Source organism: Corythoichthys intestinalis, chromosome 10 (genome assembly GCF_030265065.1).
Source record: "Corythoichthys intestinalis isolate RoL2023-P3 chromosome 10, ASM3026506v1, whole genome shotgun sequence".
NCBI lineage: Eukaryota > Metazoa > Chordata > Actinopteri > Syngnathiformes > Syngnathidae > Corythoichthys > Corythoichthys intestinalis.
The window spans coordinates 48,498,660-48,517,762 of NC_080404.1; the positions used below are offsets into that span (position 1 = coordinate 48,498,660).

The 19,103-nt window shown below is 39.0% G+C and overlaps 1 protein-coding gene across 2 annotated transcripts in view; it reads left to right on the forward strand.

The window, feature by feature from the left end:
* pyroxd2 (pyridine nucleotide-disulphide oxidoreductase domain 2) overlaps window positions 1-13,696 on the forward strand; it is a 29,041-nt gene extending 15,345 nt beyond the window's left edge. For both annotated transcript variants that reach the window (XM_057848665.1, XM_057848666.1), the window contains 8 exons: window positions 5,555-5,696; window positions 5,807-5,941; window positions 6,010-6,082; window positions 10,028-10,181; window positions 10,300-10,451; window positions 12,028-12,134; window positions 13,263-13,383; window positions 13,461-13,696. In XM_057848665.1, coding sequence (XP_057704648.1) covers window positions 5,555-5,696; window positions 5,807-5,941; window positions 6,010-6,082; window positions 10,028-10,181; window positions 10,300-10,451; window positions 12,028-12,134; window positions 13,263-13,383; window positions 13,461-13,531 — 955 coding nt within the window. In that variant the 3' untranslated portion in view covers window positions 13,532-13,696. The remainder of the gene's footprint in view (window positions 1-5,554; window positions 5,697-5,806; window positions 5,942-6,009; window positions 6,083-10,027; window positions 10,182-10,299; window positions 10,452-12,027; window positions 12,135-13,262; window positions 13,384-13,460) is intronic.
* Window positions 13,697-19,103: the final 5,407 nt, after the last annotated feature.

Sequence of the window (19,103 nt, forward strand, 5' to 3'; positions counted from 1 at the left end):
ATGACCCCTACAAGGCCCTTCAGGGTATGACTCTCAACAAGCATGGGAAGTTTGGCGCAGATATCTTGTATATCTGCCGAGTTATGACTGTTCAAAGTTTTTGGAGAGAAAAATTGTTGACAGTCATTTTCACTTTCCTGTTTGGACCCCTCCGCTTCAACGAAACTTCAATATTTTTCATCAGGCACCTGAAGACAGGTCTTAAGGTTTCCCTTATGCAGGTTTGAGGTAGATTGATTTTTTCCCTTTAGAGGAGGAGTGTGTCCCGTAAAAAAGGGCATTTCCTGTTCCCACTAGGAGGCGCCAGGCACAAATGGTAAATTTTGAATCCAGTCCTGCTCAGGCTGGTATACCTCACACACATGCCAGATTTAAAATAGATTGAACGTTGTATGAGGGAGTTATCAGTCATTTTCCGAATTCGGTGTTTTGGCGAAAAAATGGAAGAATTTGGCGCCCCGCCCAGGTCAGGCCCGTGAATGAAAACACACCATTTTTATAACTTAAGATTTCATATGCCTCATGAACAGTCTCACCAATTTTGAGAATGATCAAACTAATTCCCTAGGTGCCAAGGTGTAAAATGTGCACACTGTAAATCGATAAAAAGTTCACATTCAATCCAAAATACCCGATTTCCTGTAGGATTTGGAATGTGTGTGCAAGAGACTTTTTGGAGCAGTTTTGCACAAAGTTTTGACTCTCCAAATTTCATCACTCTATGTTAGAAAAACCTAAATGGAGAGGCCTTTTTGAAAATTTCAAGGGGGCGCCAGTGAGCCATTTTGTTACATGTTTTCGTAACGTTGCAAGATTATTGAACGTTATGCAAAGCCGCATGTATGTCGAAATTTTTGTGAGTTTTTGTGCATGTTCAAGCCTCCAAATGTAAACTCCTACTGTGAACCGATAAAAATTTCACATTTGATCAAAAATACCCGATTTCCTGTTGGATTTGGAATACGGGTGCAAGAGACTTTTTGGAGCAGTTTTGCATAAGGTATCTACTCCCCAAATTTCCTCGCTCTATGTTGAAAAAACCCAATAGGAAAGGCCTTTTTTAAAACTTCTTTCTGTCGCCACTAGTTGGCACTGTAGAGTTGATGCAAATGACCCCTTCAAGAACCTTCAGGGTATGACTCTCAACAAACACGGAAAGTTTGGCGCAGATATGTTGCATATCTGCCGAGTTATGACTGTTCAAAGTTTTTGGCGAGACAAATTGTTGACGGTCATTTTCACTTCCAGTTTGGACCTCTCCGCTTCAACGAAACCTCAATATTTTTCATCAGGCACCTGAACACATGTCTTGAGGCTTCCCTGAAACAGGTTTGAGGTCAATAGATTTTTTTCCCTTGGAGGAGGATCCTCTCTCGTAAAGAATGCCATTTCCTGTTCCCACTAGGGGGCGCCAGGCCTAATGAGTAATATTTCAATGCAGTCGTGTTCAGGCTGGGATATCTCATATACATGCTAGAAATGAAAAAGACTGAACGTTGTATCACGGAGTTTTTAATCATTTTCAGAATTTGGTATTTTGCCTAAAAATGGCCAACTTTGGGACTACGCCCAGGCCAGACCCTTGGATGAAAACTCACCATTTTGAAAACTTAAGATCTCATATGTCTCCTGAATAGTCTGACCAATTTTGAAGACGATCCAACTATTTTCTTCAGCGACAAGGTCTCAAATGTAAATCGATAAAATTTCGCATTTGATCCAAAATTTCCGACTTCCTGTTGGATTTGGAATATAGGTGCAAGAGACTTTTTGGAGCAGTTTTACACAATGTATCGACTCACCAAATTTCATCATTCTACGTTGAAAAAACCTAATAGGACAGGCCTTTTTGAAAATTTCAAGGGGGCGCCACTGAGCCTTTTTGTTAATTTTTTTTATAGATTATCAAAATTTACGCAAAGTTGAATGTATGTGCAAATTTTGGTGAGTTTTCATGCATGTTCAAGCCTCCAAACGTAAACTCCAACTGTGAACCGAAAAAATTTCACATTCGATCCAAAATACCCGATTTCCTGTTGGATTTGGAATATGGGTGCAAGAGGCTTTTTTGAACAGTTAGGCATAAGGTATCTACTCCCCAAATTTCATTGCTCTACGTTGAAAACCTGAGAGGAGAGGCCTTTTTGAAAATTTTAAGGGTCAAGGGGGCGCCACTGAGCCATTTTTTGACATTTTTTCAAAACGACACAAGATTATCGAATTTTACGCAAAGCCGCACGTATGTGCAAATTTTGGTGACTTTTCGTGCATGTTCAGGCCTCCAAATTGGCCATTTTCATTTGCCCTGAAAAAAGAAGAATAATAATAACTAGGCCTGCAAGCAGGACTGAACGGGCCCTCGCAATCTAGCGCAACTCGGACGTCACGCAACTCGGACTGTGTGCAGGTCAGGGTGTTGGCAGATGCTCCTCTCTAATCATCTCATTAGAACATAACATGCTCGAAAGTCGCCTATTTACATTCCCACACCCAAGAGATAAAAACCCCTATTGGAGAGAGTACTACAAAAAAGGAGCCACTACTGAGCTGTGCAGCCAAGCCCTTATTCAAAACCAAAATTAATCTTCTAACTGGGCCAATTCGACGAAGTGTGCCAAATATTGTGGCTATATAAGCTGCCTGAGTCTTTGAAAAAAAATATTTCCTTTAAATGGCGAATAAAGGGTCGTCACGGCAACAGACAGAGACACGTGGACATGGGCTGTAAATAAGTATTACAATAGGTCTTCAAATTACAATGACCAACCTGAAAAGAACTGGACATGTATTGGAAAAACGAGTGACTTTCTATTGCCACTAGTTGGCGCTGTAGGGTTGATGCAAATGATCTCTACAAGGCCCTTCAGGGTATGACTCTCAACAAGCACGGGAAGTTTGGCGCAGATATGTTGTATATCTGCCGAGTTATGACTGTTCAAAGTTTTTGGAGAGAAAAATTGTTGACAGTCATTTTCACTTTCCTGTTTGGACCCCTCCGCTTCAACGAAACTTCAATATTTTTCATCAGGCACCTGAAGACAGGTCTTAAGCCTTCCCTTATGCAGGTTTGAGGTCAACAGATTTTTTTTCCTTGGAGGAGGAACCTGTCTCGTAAAAAAAGGCATTTCCTGTTCTCACTAGGGGGCGCTAGGCCTAATGGGTAATATTTCAATGCACTCGTGTTAAGGGTGGGATGTCGCACATACATGCCAGATATGAAAAAGATGGAACGTTGTGTGAAGGAACTATTAGTCATTTACTGAATTTGTCATTTTGCCGAAAAAATGGCCGACTTTGGCACCCCGCCCAGGTCAGGCCCGTGAATGAAAACACACCATTTTGATAACTTAAGATTTCATATGCCTCATGAACAGTCTCGCCAATTTTGAGAATGATCAAACTAATTCCCTAGGTGCCAAGGTGTAAAATGTGCACACTGTAAATCGATAAAAATTTCACATTCAATCCAAAATACCCGATTTCCTGTTGGGTTTGGAATATGCATGCAAGAGACTTTTTGGAGCAGTTTTGTACAAGGTATCGACTCTCCGAATTTCATCCCTCTACGTTGAAAAAACCTAAATGGAGAGGCCTTTTTGAAAATTTCAAGGGGGCGCCACTGAGCCATTTTGTTACATGTTTTCGTAACGTTGCAAGATTATTGAACGTTATGCAAAGCCACATGTATGTCCAAATTTTTGTGAGTTTTCGTGCATGTTCAAGCCTCCAAATGTAAACTCCTACTGTGAACCGATAAAAATTTCACATTCGATCCAAAATACCCGATTTCCTGTTGGATTTGGAATACGGGTGCAAGAGACTTTTTGGAGCAGTTTTGCACAAGGTATCGACTCCCCAAATTTCATCACTCTCTGTTAAAAAAACCTAATAGGAAACGCCTTTTTGAAAAATTCAAGGGGGCGCCACTGAGGCATTTTGCTACATTTTTTCGTAACATTGCAAGATTATCGAACGTTATCTAAAGCCGCATGTATGTGCAAATTTGTACAAGTTTTTGTGCATATTCAAGCCTCCAAATGTAAACTCCTACTGTGAACCCATGAAAATTTCACATTCGATCCAAAATACCCGATTTCCTGTTGGATTTGGAATATGGGTGCAAGAGACTTTTTGGATCAGTTTTGCATAAGGTATCTACTCCCCAAATTTCCTTGCTCTATGTTGAAAAAACCCAATAGGAAAGGCCTTTTTTAAAACTTCTTTCTGTCGCCACTAGTTGGCACTGTAGAGTTGATGCAAATGACCCCTACAAGAACCTTCAGGGTATGACTCTCAACAAACACGGGAAGTTTGGCGCAGATATGTTGTATATCTGCCGAGTTATGACTGTTCAAAGTTTTTTGCGTGACAAATTGTTGACGTTCATTTTCACTTTCCTGTTTGGACCCCTCCGCCTCAACGAAACCTCAATATTTTTCATCAGGCACCTGAACACAGGTCTTAAGGCTCCCCTGATGCAGGTTTGAGGTCAACAGATTTTTTTCCCTTGGAGGAGGAACCTGTCTCGTAAAAAAAGGCATTTCCTGTTCTCACTAGGGGGCGCTAGACCTAATGGGTAATATTTCAATGCACTCGTGTTAAGGGTGGGATACCACACATACATGCCAAATATGAAAAAGATTGAACGTTGTGTCAAGGAACTATAAGTCATTTACTGAATTTGTCATTTTGCCGAAAAAATGGTCGACTTTGGCACCACGCCCAGGTCAGACCCGTGAATGAAAACGCACCATTTTCAAAACTTAAGATTTCATATGTCTCCTGAACAGTCTCACCAATTTTGAAGATGATCCAACTAACTCCCTCGGCGAAAAGGTCTCAAATGTGCACCCTGTAAATCGATAAAAATTTCATATTTGATCCAAAATAACCGATTTCCTGTTGGGTTTGGAATATGCGTGTAAATGCTTTTTTGGAGCGGTTTTGGACAAGGTATAGACCCCCCAAATTTCATTGCTCTACGCTGACAGACCCTAATGTTATAGGCCAATTTTAAAATTTCAAGGGGGCGCCACTGAGCCATTTTGTTATATTTTTTTGCAACGTTGCAAAATTATCGAAATTTACAATTTTCCGGACGTATGTGCAAATTTTGGTGACTTTTCGTGCATGTTCAGGCCTCCAAATTGGCCGTTTTCATTTGCCCTGAAAAAAAAAAAAAATAAAAAAAATAAAAAAAAAAATAATCCTTTGCAAAACAATAGGGCCTTCGCACGCTTAGTGCTCGGGCCCTAATAATAATCCTTTGCAAAACAATAGGGCCTTCGCACGCTCAGTGCTCGGGCCCTAATTAGTAAACAACCCCCCCCCCCCCCCCCCATTTTTTTTTTTTAAATTATTAGATTAGTCGACTAATCGTAAAAATAGTCGGCTGACTAATCGGGAGAAAATTAGTCGTTTGGGACAGCCCTAGTATAAATTAGGAATGGTAAGGTTGTGCTTTTTTTTGGCTTCAGTTAGCTCTGTATAAAACAGTCTAAGATCTATTTATGCCACTCAGAATGTAATTTTACATCACATGGGTACTGTATAGGTATGTGCTGTTGCATCATGTGATGGGAGAGTTGGAGAAGGAGAAAGGTGCCTGGGGTTACGTAGAAGGTGGCATGGGAGGCCTGTCTAAGGCTCTAGCCAAAGCTGCCCGATCTTACGGTGCAGACATTTTCACAGAGAAGGTAATCTTTATTAAAATATAGTCATATGGGCACTAATGGAAGCATGTCAAAACTCCGTAGCCTACTGCATAATAATTTCCAAATGTAAACAAACAATGTGTGATCTACAGGATGTAGAACACATTGTGGTTGACTCAGATGGTGCTGCCAAGGGGGTGGTGCTGAAGGATGGCACAGAGATTCGTAGTGGAATAGTTCTTTCAAATGCTACCCCTTACGTCACGTTTAAGAGCCTCACTCAACAGGTAATATAAAAAGCAATATTTATGAATTCACAAGATTTTTTTGGATCAAACATCTCATTTTTATCCAGGGGATCCTTTCTTCTGAGTTCTTGAAAGCTGTTGATCAGATCGATTACACTTCGCCTGTCACCAAGATCAATGGTAAATATTTGGGCCTGGCATTCAAATACATATGCTTATCAATGAATCATTACAATTCTTATATGTACTTCAGAATAGTTACATTTTTAAAGGCCGAAGGTCTGTCAAGTCACCTATCATGTTGTTGTTAGGGGTGTGTACTAGGGATGGGAATTGATAGAATTTTTACGATTCCGATTCCATTATCGATATTGCTTAACGATTCGATTCTTTATCGATTCTCTTATCGATTCTAATTTGGGAAAAAGAAGAACAAACGTTTTGATTGGCATCGAGTTTGATTAATCAGAAGTCACAACCTTACAAACTCATGACGAGGTCAAAAGAGGCCCAAAGCCTCTATATTAACTGTGGCAATAAGTGGCAAATGCACAAGAATGTGTAACATTTTACTGAAACATTTTTCTAATAAAAATTAAAAATATTGGTATATATTGGCATATAGGTCGTTGTTCTGCTGTTGGCAATATGTGTTAAACTTGCAGGGGTCCCCAAACTTTTTCCTGTGAGGGCCACATAACTTTTCCCTTCTCTAATGAGGGGCCGGGGTCAGTTTGTAAAACAAAAAGTGTGACGATTGCAGGAGTGCCTAAATGTAAAAAATTGTTTTTCAGACAGCCACAACCCTTTCTGGATTCTTCACAGAACAAAAGTAAACAAAATAAAAATAATAACACTATTAATCAATAGATAACCAAATAACCCTCTCTGAGTTCTTCACAGAAAAGGCCAGAAAATAAACACACTATTAAGAAAAAAAAATTCAAAATGCTCTCTGGTATTGTTCAGGGGGCCGGACCAAATGCCAGGGCGGGCCGTATCCGACCCGCGGGCTGTAGTTTGGGGACCCCTGTTAAAGCGTATTATTTACCAGTATATTGAAATGCATGCCTTTTAGTTTTTATGGTGCACTCACGCCCAAGTGGGGGCGCCCTTGCGCTTCCTCACGCGCTCACGTGAAGAAGAGCGCGCTTACACGCGAAGACGAAGAAATGCCGCATCCAAGCGAGTGAGCGAGTTAGTGAGGGAGGAAAACACTGCTACGACCTTATGTTCTTTGTTAATGTTTGTAAAATATCTACAGAGGCAACATCTGTATTTATCATCTTTTTTGTAGGTGTTGTGTGTTTCCACTCGCGATCGGACACTTAAATCCAGTTGTGTAGTGGTTTGAACGATGTGCTAATGCTAGCGAACGCATGCTAACTGTCTTGTTATCACTGTATTAGCAGCTAATCATCACCGATTTACGTTGATGCAGACCTGTTTGTTGTTGGGTACGAAATTGATTAGTTTCATTTCTATTTTTAGTTTCACTCTTCAAGTAATGGTTGAATAAAGTCAGCAAATTATACCAACGTCCTCTGTATCGTCCTTTCGGAGTTTAGCTAGCTGTATAGCCAGGAGTAAGCCTTAGCGTCTCGGTGAGGACAGTGCAGTCTATTCCCTCCCGATGCAGTTATCTCCACCTTCCCTCCCGATGCAGTTATTTCCACCTTGCAATGACTGCAAGTCGTTTTGTTGTAATTTTTCCTCATGAAGTGAAGACACACTTTCGAGCGTTTGAACCTACGTGCTGTCATTGTTATGTTTACGGCTGCAATGCTCGTGCTAAACCATTTTCACCCTCTTTCCTGGTGAAGTGTAGCCAAACTTTAGAGCGGGTGGTTCTTGGCGCCATGCTAGTTTGATGCGTCTGGACAACAAGACAGTCACGATTAGGGCTGCAGCTATCGATTATTTTAGTAGTCGATTAATCGATGAACTAGTTAGTTCGAATAATCGAGTAATCGGATATGGAACATGAAAAATTAAAATACCTGAAATGAGCCTCAAACGGTATAAAAAAAAATAAATGAATGAGATTCTAAGTCCAACAAAAGAACAATTGGCTAACTTACATAGAAAAAGTCCGCCAACTTAAATGCTATAAAATGCTAACTGTTTTTTTTTTTTTTTTGCAATGCTCCTGACAAATGGTTCAGACGCATATTCCTACAAAAAAACGGCTAAATATACCTATAAACTAAATTATGATTGCATTAAAAAACATTAGCTCAAACAAAAACTTAGCTTACGTTGGTCTTAACAGGGAGCAGTTGGATTCAGCCATGGGAAATTAGGCAGACCAGAGGGCAGTGTATCCACCCTACTCAATAAAACTAAATGCACACACTTTCAAAATAAACCATTACAACGCCACTTTAATTAAACGAATATTCGAAGCAACAAAATTTAATTCGAATTTTTTTTTCTAATCGAATACTCGAGTTAATCGATTAATCATTGCAGCACTAGTCACGACGCAATATGCGTCTTTAGGAATCGTTAAAGGGATCGTTAAGGCTTTTTCATTGTGATGTCGAGGCTTCGAAACACTAGGAACCGGTTCGGAATTGGAATCGGATTTCGATTCCCATCCCTAGTGTGTACACTATCATTTAAAAAAATATATTCCTCTATTATTTGTATATGGTTCAGTATGAAATTTGTTAAGTATAGTCTAGCGATGTATACGCATCAACCTTTAGAGCCCGATTCAATTTTTTTTTTTGTATCGGGCCAATTAATTAATTGCAAACTCATTGCCTATAGGTTAGGAGTCAGCCAGCAGGGTCATGCATCGTTAGAGCCTTCAGCCTGTAGTAAACACACTAGTGCTTGGTCAATAATTAATTTATGAGTTAATACATTTCGGTTATTTAATAACTGCCAATGGTTTATGATGAGACAATAAATGGTCAATTAAAGCCCACGTACCGTAAATTTCAGACTATAAGCCACTACTTTTTTCTCTAATTTTGAATCCTGCGGTTTATAGCCCAGTGCATCTTATTTGTTGATCTATTTGGGTTAATGAGTAACCCTTTATTTGACAACGACATCATAAGACTGTCAAAATTATGAGCATTCATAAATACTCATGACCGTGTCATGTCATAGTGATGACGGTGTTATGACAGTCTTATGACGTGGCTGTCAAATCAAGTGTGTTACCGGTTAATATCTTTTGGTGTAAATTAGGGCTGTCAAAATTATCGCGTTAACGGGCGATAATTAATTTTTATAATTAATCACGTTAAAATATTTGACGCAATTAACACACATGTCCCGCTCAGACAGATTTAAATGATAGTAGAGTGAAATGCCCACTTGTTAATTGTGTTTTATGGAGTTTTGCCGCCCTCTGCTGGCGCTTGGGTGCGACTGATTTTATAGGCTTCAGCACACATGAGCATTGTGTAAGTAATTATTGACATCAACAATGGCGGGCTACTAGTTTATTTTTTTGATTGAACATTTTACAAATTTTATTAAAACGAAAAGATTAAGAGGGGTTTTAATATAAAATTTCTATAACTTGTACTATTGTTTATCTTTGAAGAACTACAAGTTTTTCTATCCATGGATCGCTTTAACAGAATATTAATAATGTTAATGCCATCTTGTTGATTTATTGTTATAATAAACAAATACAGTCCTTATGTACCGTATGTTGAATGTATATATCCATCTTGTGTCTTATCTTTCCATTCCAACAATTTATTTTACAGAATATATATATAATTTACAGGAAAAATATGGCATATTTTATAGATGGTTTGAATTATGGTTAATTGCGATTAATTACGATTAATTAATTTTTAAGCTGTAATTAACTCGATTAAAAAATGTAATCGTTTGACAGCCCTAGTGTAAATATCTCATTATTCAGTGAGGACAGCTGCGGTTTATAGTCCGGTGCGGTTTATCTATGAACAAATGACGTATTCGTGTCAGATTTGGTGGGTGGCAGCTTGTAGTCAGGTGTGCCTTAAAGCCCAAAAATTACAGTAAATGAAAATTAATGTCTTGAATTATCAAAGCCAACATTTCAAACATACCAAAGCTGGATGCAAACATTTTTTTTTCAACGTGAGCCCTTCCTATTTGTGTTATTAACAGTGGCAATAGACAAGCTGCCAAATTTCCTCGCAGCTCCCACACCAGACAATAGACCCGGACCTCATCATCAGTGCTCCATTCATATCAATTGTGAAAGTGTAGACGTACTAGAAGCAGCCTACATGGAGGCCGTAAATGGACGCCCCTCGACAAGGTAAGCCTGTAACATCATTTTAGCAGCTCTTTCTCTGAAATGACACATTTCATTTGACTGCTTTGCAAAAACTGCCAAAGAATCTGATAATTTTATCTTGTGTGTTTTGCCCTCCCAGACCAATGATTGAGATGACCATCCCGTCTGTGTTGGATCCAACATTGGCGCCCTCTGGCTGTCATGTAGTGTCAATGTTCACTCAATTTACCCCCTTTCGCATTGACGGCAGAGATTGGACTGAGCAGGACAAAGAGGCATTTGCGGATAACGGTTGGAAAAACAGACATTTTTAACACGATTATAAGTAGTGTCTGTGTGTACTCACGTAAATTGATTTCATTCAAATGTCTTCATTTACTTAGAAGGGTTTATCAAAATCATTCCAATTACTTATTAGCTTAAAAGCTGAAGTTTATTTCGCTTTATTTGAAGAGTAGCAGCATGACACAGCGACACAAAGCCCATTTCAGCAATTAAAAAAAATAAACATGCTTTGAAAATTGGCCACATTTTGTAAAATCACGTAAACGGAGTGTGCCAAGACACATATTTAAAAACTTTATATTTTCAACTTTTTAGATGCAGTGATAAAAATAAACAGGGCCACAGTTGATATTGTAATTACAATCAACTAGAGGCCCATCAGTTGTTTTTTTTCTTCCCATATACAACATTTGTCACTGTATTATTTTTGTTATTTTGAGCAAAATAATGTACTGTAAATGTCAATAATAGCACAGTATATGGAAAATTATTAACATTTTAGTATTTCAGAATAGTGGTTAAGAAAGTGTGTTCATTAGAAGGGAAAACTGTGCCGTAATTTCCGGACTATAAGCCGCTACCCCCCCTCATTTTGAGTCCTGTGGCTTATAGTCCAGTGTGGCTTATTTGTCGATTTAATTGGGTTAATAGGTAACAATTTATTTGACGGCGGCATCATAAGACTGCCATAAGTCTATAATGATTATGACATGACACTATCATGAGCATTAATGAACGCTTATGACAGATGTCTTTAAGTATCATCTGGCAAATTTTGTCACTAACTTCTTTTATGTCCTGCTCGAATTTTTACATTCATTCAAAAGTAAGATAATTTTCCAGATGACACATAATGCCATCTATCATAAGCATTCATTACTGCTCATGGCAGTGTCATGTCTTAATTCTCATGGTCTTATGACAGTTTTATGGCGCCACTGTCAAATAAAGTGTTACCAAATACCATTGCTAGCAATTGATGAAACAACTAGAACAGTAACTGAAGAAACAATTAGCACGGAACAGGAATTTTGATTATTGTGTCTGTAGCGCTGCAGTGCATGCTAGGAGGCATGTTGGATGACAACAGTGTTGACAGCAGGTGGCAGCAGAGGTTGACTGTCTTCCTCAAGGGAGCAGTGATGGCCAAATTAAACTTCTTGAAGAAATGACGCTTTGCAGCCAATCTGTTCAAAGCTTCATGGTGGTTCATTTGGTCTTGGACAGTCTTATGATGCCACTGTCAAATCAAGTTTTACCGGTTAACATATTTCGGTGTAAATGTCCCATAATACATTGGACAGCTGCTGCTTATAGTTCAGTGTGGCTTATCTATGAACAATGCCATTTTAGTGTCAAATTTGCTGGGTGGCGGCTTATAGTCAGGTGTTGCGTTCATCAGGGATGTGGCCAGCAACTAATTGGAACAGGGTATTTATTAAAGGGCTGGAAAACTTATCATCATATCTGCCAAGGTAAATTTTTGCTGTTTTGGGAAGGTCTCTGTATCAATGTTTTAGTCCAATATAATTTTTTAAAAACATGGTTAACCTGTTAAAATGCATTTCTGTCTTTCATTCAGTATTTGACTGGGTGGAGAAATATGCCCCTGGATTCAAACAGTCGGTGATAGGCAGGGACATCTTGACTCCGCCTGATTTGGAGAGGATTTTTGGGCTCACCGGAGGGGTAAACACTTTTGATTTTTTGACACTAGCAACTGTTCAGACACACCTATGTAGTTGAATAGTTAGTAAATCCATGTCATTTGGCTCTTCATGACTCGTGTTTGTAATGAGGCAACGTATTTGCTGATTTTCTGCACTGACAATTAACTCATTTGCTCCCAAAAACGTATAAATACATTCTATTTTTAATTGTTTCAGTGTCCCAAAAACATATTTATACGTCTTATACATTTTTTTTCACAAGAGACATCTCTAGGTTCTGATGCAACTTTGCTCCAAAGCACAACGCTCAAAATCCATTTTAAAGCAATAAAACTGGCCACTGGAGGGCAGTAGCGCATTTCGTAAGAACTCATATAGGACCATGAAAGGAAAGGAATGAAGAGAAATAGTCAGGAAACGGAAGTTGGAAGAAGTAAGAAGTGTGAGGAAAAATGTGGAGAACGATGTAAAAAACAAGGCACATGGCCCACACAAGTTCCCTTGGTGAATTCTGTTATGAGGTAGTGGTCACTACAAAAGAAAGATAAAAAAAAAAATCTATCTTGATGAGACAGGCGTTGATGAGGGAAAAATTTACCCCGTCTGCCGATACAGCCGCGGCCACAACAGCGTCATCTCTCAGTTCAATAGTTTAGTTATGAGCAAATAAATTGTTACTTTGCTATCAAAAGCTCTATTTGTCTTGTTGTTGCTGTTATTTTGTAGAGCAAAAACATTATTCAGATGTTTGGGATGTCACAAAAGCAAAAATAGCTGTGTTAAAGTCAAAGTTTTTGAAATGTATGCTTTTACAAAAAGCTTAATTTCTCTGTTTTTTCATCAGAAATTGGAAAATTGCTCAAACTAAGCTATTTTCTAATGCTGATTCCTAAAGAATGGAAAAAGATCTGAACTAACTTTTTTTTTTCCTGCTGAAAGAAGAGAGTCTAATCTTTCTTTTGGTGGGTTCCATGTTTATATAGTAATAGAACTGAATTTTCTGTGGGCCTTGCAAAATCAGTCAAAATCCAGTAAAACGACCGGGAACGAAGGGGATTGCTCCGGTGAAAATGGCTGGGAGTGAATGAGTTAAGGCACTTGTTGAACATTTCCATGCCAAACTAAGGCAATCCAAAAACTGTTACAGAATATTTTTCATGGATCGATGTCACTGGACCAGCTGTACCTAGCGAGACCATTACCCTCACTGGCAGACTACCGTACACCAATTAAGGGCCTGTATCTTTGTGGCAGTGGCAGTCATCCAGGTTTGCTTGGAACACTCTCAAATCATATTTCAAAACGGAATTCATGTGTTACTCATATATACATATATATATTTTAGGTGGAGGTGTGATGGGATCTCCTGGCTGGAACGCTGCACTAATTGCCATGGCTGACTTAAAACGCCACTGACCCGTTATTACAATGTGAAGTAAAATTTCTCTGAACACTCCTATCTGATCAGACACTATTCTTTGCACACTTTACCACGTACAGTGGGGCAAATATGTATTTAGTCAACCACCAATTGTGCAAGTTCTCCTACTTGAAAAGATTAGAGAGGCCTGTAATTGTCAACATGAGTATCCCTCAACCATGAGAGACAGAATGTGGAAAAAACCCAAAAAATCACATTGTTTGATTTTTAAAGAATTTATTTCCAAATTAGAGTGGAAAATAAATATTTGGTCACCTACAAGCAAGCAAGATTTCTGGCTGTCAAAGAGATCTAACTTCTTCTAACGAGGCTCCACTCGTTACATGTATTAATGGCACCTGTTTTAACTCATTATCGGTATATAAGACACCTGTCCACAACTTCAGTCAGTCACACTTCAAACTTCACTATGGCCAAGACCAAAGAGCTGTTGAAGGGCACCAGAGACAAAATTGTAGACCTGCACCAGGCTGTGAAGAGTGGATCTGCAATAGGTAAAACACTTGGTGTAAAGAATACAACTGTGGGAGCTATTATTAGAAAATGGAAGACATACTAATACTAATACTAATACTAATAAGACACACTAATAATCTCCCTTGATCTGGGGCTCCATGCAAGATCTCACCCCGTAGCATCAAAATGATAACAAGAACGGTGAGCAAAAATCCCAGAACCACACGGGGGGACCTAGTGAATGACCTACAGAGAGCTGGGACCACAGTAACAAAGGCTACTATCAGTAACACAATCTGCCGCCAGGGACTCAAATCCTGCACTGCCAGACATGTCCCTCTGCTGAAGCCAGCACACGTCCAGGCCCGTCTGCGGTTCGCTACAGAGCATTTGGATGATCCAGAAGAGGACTGGGTGAATGTGTTATGGTCAGATGAAACCAAAGTACAACTTTTTGGTAGAAACACAGGTTCTCGTGTTTGGAGGAGAAAGAATACTGAATTGCATCCGAAGAACACCATACCCACTGTGAAGCATGCGGGTGGAAACATCATGCTTTGGGGCTGTTTTTCTGCAAACGGACCAGGACGACTGATCTGTGTAAAGGAAAGAATGAATGGGGCCACGTATCGAGAGATTTTGAGTGAAAATCTCCTTCCATCAGCAAGGGCATTGAAGATGAGATGTGGCTGGGTCTTTCAGCATGACAATGATCCCAAACACACAGCCAGGGCAACAAAAGAGTGGCTTCGTTAGAAGCATTTCAAGGTCCTGGAGTGGCCTAGCCAGTCTCCAGATCTCAACCCCATAGAAAATCTGTGAAGGGAGTTGAAAGTCCGTGTTGCCCAACGACAGCCCTAAAACATCACTGCTCTAGAGGAGATCTGCATGGAGGAATGGGCCAAAATACCAGCAACAATGTGTGAAAAGCTTGTGAAGAGTTAGAGAAAACGTTTGGCCTCTCCATTATTGCCAACAAAGGGTAAATAACAAAGTATTGAGATAAACTTTTGGTATTGACCAAATGCTTATTTTCCACCATGATTTGCAAATAAATTTTTAAAAAATCAAACAATGTGATTTTCTGGGGGGGGGGGTCCACATTCTGTCTCTCATGGTTGAGGTTTACCCATGTTGACAATTACAGGCCTCTCTAATATTTTCAAGTGGGAGACTTTGCACAATTAGTGGTTGACTAAATACTTATTTGCCCCACTGTACATAGCAAGCTCTTTAACATATATATGTTGCAAATCTGTACTAAGCAGATGATAATAACCTTAATTGCATATTAATGGCAAAAGCTCACTAGCTAAAATGAGATTGCGCTCAGTACAATAGTGCAGTAATTCCACACACAGAAATGTTTTTTTTTTTTTTTTTTTTAACAGAAATGTCTTTTAAATTTATGAATGTAAGTAATACATGCTTTATACCGTCAAATGAAAAATTGAACCAGCATACTATCTCATTCCCATGTGTGTCTAATGTGTTTTTTAATCTAAAATAAAGAATTTTAGCAGCACTTGTATTTGGTGTTGTCATCATATGCTGAATTGTTGTCTGAGGCTCTTTTACTGTCAGTTTTAAAATACCAATACCAGTTCCTGCCTCCGGGGCAATCGATAAGCCCCGAGCAACTACAGTGTAACACAAAAGTGAGTACATCCCTCGCATTTCTGCAGATATTTATATCTTTTCATGGGACAACACTGACAAAATGACACTTTGACACAATGAAAAGTAGTCTGTGTGCAGCTTATATAATAGAGTTAATTGATTTTCCCCTCAAAATAACTCAAAATATAGCCATTAATATCCAAACCCCTGGCAACAAAAGTGAGTACACCCCTTAGAAACTACGTACATCCCTAAATGTCCAAATTGAGTACTGCTGGTCATTTTCCCTCCAAAATGTCATGTGACTCGTTACAGGAGTGCTGTCAGCATTGCTGCAGAGATTGAAGAGGTGGGGGGTCAGCTCGTTAGTGCTCAGACCATACGCCGCACTCTACATCAAATTGGTGTGCATGGCTGTCACTCCAGGAGGAAGCCTCTTCTGATGATGGTACACACTGCGACGGAGTGGATTCGTGACCCGTATGTGAATAAACCGAGTGATTCGAGCATGTCTGTGCAACAGGAATATTAGCTTGTAGAGATCGCAAATCACGGCGACCTTAAACGTACATTTGAGACAACAACTCTACCGAGGTTGTGGATTAAAGTCGTTTTGGAATATCCTGACATCGCTAGGAGCGCACTAAAAACTGTGCCACAATTTCCAACATTGTATCTTTGTGAAACTAGCTTCTCTCACTCTCCCATCTCGGGACCATCTCGTCACAACGAAACAAGCTCAGGCCTCCCTCTGATTCAGCGGGTGAGTTGTATTTTTCCTGCACTTAACACGACGGGTCAAAAAACAAATGTCATTTTGTATTTGCTGTATTTTTCTGCCGCACATTGCTGGTGTTCTGACAAATTTGGCATGCGCGTAACGTTAAAAATGACCGCGAATGCAGCAATTCCAAAGTACACACTTCAAACTTTCTTTAAAGAAAGGAATATTAACTTATCTTTGCAATGTTAACTGCACGCAACTGCTCGCAGCTCTCTCACTTAACGACTTTGCCGTGTCGTTAAGCATTAATTTACGCCATTTTCGTGTTGCACATGTATGTTTATGATGTAAATAGTTTTTTCGCACCGTTGGATAACATTGTGAGTCCAACTGAATACAAAAGAGGGCTTTTTTCACCGCCACAAAAGCTTTGGGAGCAAAATTTTTATAAGGGTGCAAAATTTGACAGAAGACCGGTCCGAGAAAAAGACCCAAATCACACCGGTCCGTGGTGCAAAAAAGGTTGGGGACCCCTGGCTTAGACCATACACCGCACTCTACATCAAACTGGTGTGCATGGCTGTCACCCCAGGAGGAAGCCTCTTCTGAAGACGGTACACAAGAAAGCCCGCAAACAGTTTGCTGAAGACATGTCAACTAAGCACATGGATTACTGGAACCATGTCCTATGGTCTGATGAGACGCTTGCTTGTGTTTTTCCATTCTGCACAGTTTTAAATAAAACTGAGCAGTCAATGAATTTTCTGGTTCTTTCTTTAAATATTGGCTCAGATTACTGTGTGTATATACAGGGGTTAGACAAAATAATGGAAACACCTTATAAAATCAACAAAATCTAATTTAATATGGTATAGGTCCGCCTTTTGCGGCAATTACTACCTCAATTCTCCGAGGTATTGATTCATACAACTTGTGAATTGTTTCCAAAGGAATATTAAGCCATTCCTCGATTAGAATACCCTCTAACTTTTTTAGAGGTGATGGCGGTGGAAATCGACGTCTTGATTGAATCTCTAAAACTGACCATAAATGTTCAATCATGTTGAGGTCTGGGGATTGTGCCGGCCGTAAGAGAGGCTCAACTTCATTAGAATGTTTCTCATGCTGTTCTTTAATAATTATGTTCAATGATTATAATGCCAAAATAGTAGGTGTTTCCATTACTTTGTCCAACCCCTGTATGTACATATATTTAATATACATTAATGCATTGGGAGAAAATACTTTAAATTTTTACTTGTAAATTTTAAAGCAAGTACTTTTGTACTTTTACTTGAGTAAATTTTTTCTTAGATACTTGTACTTTTAACAAATATTTTTTTGCACCTGTATCTGTAGTTTTACCCAAGCAAAAAAGGTGAGTACTTCATCCACCACTGCAGTCCCACAGAAAAACATAACAGTGTTGCTTGGGTTTGGAACTATTCAGGCCTATATGAACTACAATGTTTCACCTATTCTAAAAGTGTTATCTTGGCAAAGGCATTTTTTCCACATATATTAACCTAGGACTGCATTGTTGTTGATTTTTCAAATATTTTGTGCTATCACTGCACCGCAGTGAAGAATGTTATTTTATTTCTTGAACTATCAAGATTGTCTTGGTGACTTTTGTTTCCAGAAGGTGGCAGTGTTGCACATGCTAAATTCCAGCTCTTGACCATTCAAAAGAATGAATGCATGTTGTTGAGTGTGAAAGTGGATGGAAAAGTCACTCTTAGTTCAGTATAGTTTTGCTGAAATCGCAGTTTTGTATCAATTGAAAAATTCAGCATCCTTAGAACTGAATATTGTTATATTATAAACGTGTATGCTAATTCACTTAGTGTTATATTATAAAGGTGTAAGATAATAAACCTAATCAGGTGTGCACTGGTACCTTGATTCAAACCGTAATATATTGCTATATAATTCATACCCCCAGAACCCCCCCCCCCCCTTGTTTTAGGTGCAAAAACATCCAAATGAGCATACAACAGCAAGATGGTGACAGCAAATTTTACACTGTTTACCGTAAAAGGAACACAAATTAAAACTAATTATATATTATTTATTCAGCCAAAATAGATAACAATGAAACTATATAGAGGGGAAAAATAAAGAACAGCGTAACGACACATGCAGTGGACATAATAGTACTTATAATGCGACACCATATTTTGTGATCAAATCTGTGTATTATATGTTTTATTGGATTTTTTTAAACTAAAAGGTGCACCATCAACTAATGAGTTAATTTTCATAAGGCATATTAATGTACTGCATTTTTCATTTATTTTATTTCATTATTTCATATTTCACCAGGAATTTTATGCTCCTGAATGAAATGGACAGCTTGGATGTGTGAGGAAGTGATCGATTTATTTATTCAATTTTTTGAATCCCAAGCCATTAAAATTTGTGACTTCCTAGATTGAAGAAGGATGCGAATGTGACGTCAGCCTCACACCAGCTCACAATACAGCCATTGCTATATAGCATGCAAAACGGCTGCAGATTCATCTGATTTTGCGGATTAATTTGTTTAGTTTTTGCATCACGCCAGCCAAATGTGCTGCAGGCTTTTGTTGGTGCACCAGGGACATGCGTGTGAGCCTTTTTTCAAAAAGTTCCTGTTCACCGCAAACTCTGACAACTTTGGGACAATTTGACCGTCGAGGATGGGAGTAAACTACTAAGTGTTTTGTATTATGTCAAATACTGGGATCATAGCACACGTTTTAATA